The 7,013-nt window shown below is 34.3% G+C and overlaps 1 protein-coding gene across 1 annotated transcript; it reads left to right on the top strand.

Moving 5' to 3' along the window:
• The first annotated feature begins 4,490 nt into the window (after positions 1 to 4,490).
• LOC125480860 (zinc finger protein ZAT4-like) lies at positions 4,491 to 5,943 on the top strand. The gene has a single exon (XM_048592063.1). It carries the CDS (start codon positions 4,668 to 4,670, stop codon positions 5,655 to 5,657), a length of 990 nt encoding a protein of 329 aa, XP_048448020.1. The 5' UTR covers positions 4,491 to 4,667; the 3' UTR covers positions 5,658 to 5,943.
• The last annotated feature ends 1,070 nt before the right edge of the window (positions 5,944 to 7,013 follow it).

Here is a 7,013-nt window from a genome sequence, read left to right on the forward strand (position 1 = left end):
ATAATATTCAAAATCTAATAATCCAAAAGTCTAGAATATGTAATTTAGAACACCATAAAATTTTCGTAGTGTTTTGTGTGTGTAGCTTTGGCTCATTCTTCAACTGGTGGAAACTGCCACTAAATATCACCAACCACAATGACTCGGTCGGTCGGTCCAATACCTTTTACGCTTTTATTATGTTTATACCAAGACTCCATGAGTATATGCTTGCTAGTTAATTACACTGTGACACGTTTTAGTGGGCCTAAATGATTTTCCTTGTTGCATGGTTTACTTTTTTAAGAGTTAATGCTGCTCCCTTCCTAAGAATTCGGATCTTCGTCGGATCCTCTATGTGAATATTCTAGATATTCGTGAATTGTGTTCTTTCATCGTATATCGTATGGTAAGAAATTATTTTAATATTTTTATTTAAAATTAAACACAAACAGTACTTGATAAAAACTAATTGCACGATATACAATGAACGGACACTATTCACGGATTCCTAAGATCCTCACCAAAAGGATTCGGAGAGGATCTTGTTGGCCTTCTTGTGGGACTACATTGATTGATTTTCAATTTCAGGAATCATCTTGATGGTGAGGGTCAATTATAGGGACCATTTAAAAACCCAAAAATATATATTGTGATGCTAATGACTCAAATCTCTCTTCTTCTTTTTTTAACAAAATAGTTTAGTGGGAGATTGGCTATGCTCATCACCAGTGTCAAAGCGTACGCACAACCTCAAGCTCCAGCTTGAGAGATTTATGTGTGACAGCTGACAATTAGGTATTGCCCATGTCCTACGCATGGATTCAAATCATGTTGGTTCTTTAATCTAACATCTAATCTAACAAATCTATTGTTTGACAAAATAAAAATTATCAGCAGCCACCAATATGAAATTATGTAAGAGTTTATACAGAAAGCACTAACAAGTTCTTCTACCAACAGCGAAGCTAGAACTTGGATTAGAAATTGACCACAGGCACGCCTTACCCACTAAGCCAACTGTCGTTGGCCAAATCTCAGTTGTTTCAGAAGAAATATTAGACCCAAAAAAAAAATTAAAAAAAAAAATTAAAAAAAAAATTAAGAAGAAGAAAGAGAAGAAATAGCGGACAAGGATTCACTATTATCATTGGGATTACAAGCTACACTTATCCATTGCATGCTATAATTTGATTGCTCATTGGAATAAAAAAGATGGATTAAAAGTTAAGACAAATTGTGAGGAGTGTCATAATTTTTTCCATTTACTAGCAAAATGCAAATCTAAAACTGCTTCATCAACCAACGCGAGTCACATCGTGTTTGGTGCCACAAACTGATTTACTTTGCAGCAACACAAAGCATAATTATGAAACCTTTTCTTTTCTCGTACAACAAATGGTTTGCAATGCACATGTACAAAGCTAAAATTAGAATAGCAATGGCCACTGGTATTATGATTTGTTAGTATCTACCCCTCCACTTAACTTAAATTTTCTACTTCTTTAAATTGAATATCTACGGAAATTCAGTACATATACAGGGAGAGATTTTCGTATACTCAAACTACGAGCTGGGACTATCATAATACAAATAGAAAAACAATGAAAAATATGGGAATTGTTATTGGCACTTCAAAAATCTCATTCTACATTCTAAATTTTCTATATTTGGAAAAAAAAATACACTTGTATAGAGTGTAGTTAGAGATTTTGGAATGCCAATAACACTTTTCAAAAATATATTATAACACGTAAAAAGTGTATAACAACCACTCCTCCAGCTATGAAAAACAATAAAAAGAAAAAAGGAAAAAAAAAACACCAAAGCAACAGGCGCGTGGATGTAGCGACCGTAGAAAGCACCGACCGACATGCTAATTGCTAAAGCTCCTTGTAATGTAACAGTTGGTGCTGATTACCCAGGTAAAAGTAGGACATTCGCAAATATTTATTATCCGGTTAATACTTTAAATTAAATTTACAAATTAAATAATATTTTATTAATAAAAAATAAATATGTTAATTAACGTTTAAATAATATTCAATTATCAATAATCATATTACTTAATTTGTAAATTTAATTTAAAAATTTTGATCACTTTATCATTATGTTACTGTAACTACCCTGGCAAGCGTGCCGGGGTCATGTCACTGATCCTCCTCAGCTCGAGCTGGTTCGTACTTACTTAAATTTGGAAATGACTAGCTACCACCATTTTTGCTGTTAAGTATCAGAATGTAATAAATATATACCAGTAAAAGTACGTATAGCTCCAATGGTGCCATCTAAAATTAATGACCACGGCTTTTGGAGTTTTAGAATAAGCGATTAAATGTGTTTATCTTTTTATTTGCTCCGAGGCGTTTAGTCTTCCCAACACTAGGCTTGCTAGAATTTTTAGTATGCACAAAATATGATAGTAACAAAATACTAAAAATTTCCTCAAAACTTCTTGTTTAGTGCTAGTAAACATTAGAATTCTGGGTAAAAATGTATTTGTATCAAGACAAATACTATGTTCTTTTTGTGATGCCGTTCTCTTCCAAACGGCGGGGCATTGGGCTCAAATCGGGCATTGAAAGCCTAAATCTGTAATGCTTGGTAACACATGATCCCTATCACTTGGAGCATACTGTTCTAACAAACCTAACTCTTTTTTTTTACTTTATTATGCTTATGCCTCTCAAATCTCACCCATGTATTGTTAAAATGTGTGAGAAAAATTAAATCTAACATAAAATCAACGTTGATAGCATGCTAAGAAAGGTCACTTCTATTTTTAAGGGGATAAGTTTGCTCAATTTACAAGCTTGAATTACATGGGTTAAGCAAATGTATCAATGATAAAAAAATCAAACTAAATCACAGATGGTCATGCTAGCTAAAGTAATGTTTTTATGTAATGTTTTCAATTGATTATTGTTGATATGAAAAATAAAAAATTGAAAAAAAAAATTCTCTTTAAAGAATAAAGGAAAAAGAAAAGGGGGAATCATTAACAAATGAAAAAAAAAAAAAAAAAAAAGGAACTAGGAGAGGAACAAAGGTATGGGAAAAAAGGGAAATTTCAAGTCTTCAAGTTAAAGAAAACTTGGTATACCAAAAAAATTGAATTTTATTCAGATTAAGACATGCAATGTGGCTTCAACAAAGTTTTCAAATGACCAAAAATGATCGCCCATAAATTTTAAACTAACGCCATGTTACACAATCAATTTGGTCTTGAAACTAACAAATCCATAATGGCCTTGCAATGAATACAACACTCACACTGACTATACATATATAAACATACATAAAAAATTAAAGAAAAACCCTTTAAAAACATGGCATGGGAGGAGTTTAATTGCCCAATCCAGAAAGTGGTAAAAAGAAAAGTTTCCTACTGAAATGGGCAAGGATTGCATGTTACTTGTCCCTCTTTACCCATTCATGATCACACTTTATAAGTTTTTTGGCACACTAAAACAAAATTAATGAGTGTTGAAGTCCTAAATTAATTAGGAATATGATTATGTAAATCTCAATATGATTCTATAATATCTTTTAGATAGTTTTCTAGTTGTAATATATTACTTAAAAGGTAAAGATTCTCTCTTCCTTATTACTATAAATATATATTGTGATGCTAATGACTCAAATCTCTCTTCTCCCTCTCCTTATCGCTGCCCCCTCTCTCTACTTTTCCTCAGTAAAATAGGCCTACAACACGTTATCAGCACGCTCTCATTGATGTGTTAAGAAACTAAAGGTTTTTGGAGGAGGTTCTTCTACAACTAGCATTCAAAGGCTTTTGTAGTTTCACCCTTCTAAAACACAAAATTGAGTTCATAAGTCTTGATAGAATGAAAACATTCACCATAGTGCATGAACTCTCAATTTATTTATGCTTTATATATTGCCCTGTACTGCATGTATTGTTCAATACACACACACACATAATAATCTATTTTGGTATTATTCGATATTGCTATGTTGAATTGTGTGAACAATAAACAACAAGAAAATATGAGCAAATTAGGTTTTTTTTTCAAAACCCTAATTGCAAGCCGCCATAGCCTAGAGCTGCCGCCTGCAACAACGCTAGCCCCGAGCCTAGCCTGCAGCTCTAAAACGACATTATTTTGGCTCAAGACTTCTGCTCGTGGCGTGGAAAGGTTAAAGGTATTAAAGATAGGATTAAATCACTAAATCATATCGTTAATACATTCTTAATTGAAAATAAATTTCATCAAATCACAATCAATTAATCATGAATACTTCCATCATTATCCCAATATCCCATCTCCAAAGAATCACCATAGAATCAATTGAAAATAAATTCTTACTACTATAAATAAAGGCGATAAAGATAAAAAATCATCACCATAAAATCGCTAAATTTTATCTTCTCCCTCCCCTACCAACGGCCCCATCCCTATTTTTCTTTAGTAAAATAGGCCTACAATTATCATCAATTCTTTTATTATTTTAAACTTCACAACTGTTTTTTCATATTTTCTTATGTGTTTTTAAAAAAAATTGGTATATAATTTCTGGTTGTGCGTGTCTTTTGGTGAAGGTATGCTTGTCACCTACTCCTCTTAAGTTCTCAATCTCTCTCTAATGCTACTTGTATTCTCCAAAAAGTAGAGAGAGGGCCTCAAAGCTCCGTTCTTAGCTCTGCTCTGCTGTGTACTGTGCCAATGGAGAGGCACAGATGCAAGCTCTGCTCTAGGGCTTTTGCTAATGGCAGAGCACTGGGTGGTCATATGAAGGCTCACTTGGCAACTTTTCCTCTTCCCCCTAAAACTTACCAAATCACTGAGTCCGACTCGTCTTCATCTTCCTCCTCCGGCGAGGAACCAGAAAAAGAACAACATTTGCAAGAAGAACAAGGAGAGGAAAAGGGTTTGACTTATGGGCTGAGAGAGAACCCAAAGAGGAGTTTCCGGCTTGCGGATCCTGAGTTTTCTTTTGTTGATGCTGGGTCGGTGATTCAAGACAGAGAGAGTGAGACCGAGTCAAGAAACCCAACTCGGAGACGATCCAAGCGGAATCGAAGATCATTCGTTGTTATTACAGATAATCTGCAGAGCCAGAAATTGGAGTTGAAGAAAAAACCCAAGTTGACAATTTCAACACCGCCGCGTTTGGCCGAGTCTCCTACTCTAGCGGCAGAGCTTGAGCCGGTGAGCTCGGTCTCCGATACTTCTCCGGAAGAAGATGTTGCTATGTGCCTTATGATGCTGTCAAGAGATGTGTGGATGATAAGATTACATGATCATCAGCAAGCAGATCAATCGGTTCAAGTTCAAGAACATAGTAGGCAAGTAGTGGAGGAGCTGGAGGGGGTCAAATCGAAGAAACTTCGAGGGAAGAATCGGTGTGAGAAATGCAACAAACTGTTTCGATCTTTTCAAGCAATGTGCGGCCACAAAAAGATTTGCTTTCGGAACGAGGAGGAAGCAATCAACAATGCAGGTGGTGAGAAGCTGTTTGAGTGCCCCTTTTGCTACAAAATATTTGGTTCCGGTCAAGCTCTTGGCGGTCACAAAAGATCTCACCTTTCGGGTTCTTCAAGATCAATGGTTGTATCAATGGCTGCAAAAACTGAAGCTAAAGAGGGTTTCATAGATCTCAACCTGCCTGCTCCGGAAGAAGATGATGAATTTAGCGTGCTATCGGATGCATAAAAATGTAAAAAGTAACAGACTTCTCCATCAAAACTCGGATCCAAAGGTAAAAGAAATTCGATTATCCGAGCAACATTTAGATCAAATGGGTGAAGATTGAAACACTTTTTCGATAGTTTTCACTCATATATCAATCGATTCGCTCTTTCTTTTCCGTATTGGGACCATTATTCATTTTTGTTTATGCAGTTTCAAGTTTCAACAACTGTTTGGTCGAGTTCCAACTGCAGTAACAACTTGTTATATGTATTGCTGTTGACTAGAATACAGAAAGTTGAATTGTTCATTTTTTTCTTTTTATTTCTTTTATTATTATAGCAAAATTCAAGTAATGTTGGGTTTTACTTGCAATGTCAAGTGGTGTTCGTTTACTTGCCTTTTAACTCATTTAGTAATGCGATACTTGTTGAGAAATTACAGAATCTCGTAAACAATCGAAACTATTATTCTAGTTGTTGTTGGGTTGTCAATGTGCTCTTCTGCTTCAGCTTGAGGTCCAGTTTTCCAGTAATTCTTGCAAATTGTCATATCTCATAAAAATGGACTAGGATCCTATCCTCCTTGTGAGGAGTTTAGGAATCGATTCATTTTAGTCATTCATCGTATATTGTACGATCATCTTTCGTTAGTTATTGTTTGTGTTCAATTTTAAATAAAATAATTTAAAATAATTTTTGTCCTAGGATGGCTGATTAACAGCTAGATTGAACTGATCCCTAGATCATCATCCTATTCCTTTAAATATAGAGTAAATTGTAACAATGGTCCCTCAACTTTAATTAAATTGGAGCAAATGTCCCTCAACTAAAAATTCGTTACCATTGATCCTTCAACTCATCAAAATGTGTAGCTATGATCATTTTCATCAATTTTGTCAAAATTTTGACAAAATGAGTTATGCTGGAACGATCATTGCTACAATTAGGATTCCTTAACTTATCAAAATGTGTAGCTATGATCATTTTCGTTAACTTCGTCAGAAATTTGTCAAAACGAGTTATGTTGGAATGATCATTGTTACAATTGGGTTAAAGTTGAGGGACCATTGCTCAAATTGGGTTAAAGTTAAGGGATCATTGCTCAAATTGGGTTAAAGTTAAAGGAACATTTCTCCAGTTGGATTAAATTTGAGGGACCATTGATAATGAATTTTTAGTTGAGAGATCATAGCTGCATGTTTTGATAAGTTGAGAGATCAATAGTAATAGATTTTTAGTTAAATGACTTTTACTTTAATTGAGTTAAAATTAAAAGAATATTGCTACAATTTACTTTTAAAAATAAGATAAAATAAAATGTAAAAAGTGTTCTATGATTGTTTTGTTTGTCCCATCTGCTCTCTCTCTCTCTCTCTCT

The sequence above is a fragment of a genome, unplaced genomic scaffold (assembly GCF_019419815.1).
Source record: "Pyrus x bretschneideri cultivar Hongxiangsu unplaced genomic scaffold, Pyrus_bretschneideri_v1 Contig363, whole genome shotgun sequence".
NCBI lineage: Eukaryota > Viridiplantae > Streptophyta > Magnoliopsida > Rosales > Rosaceae > Pyrus > Pyrus x bretschneideri.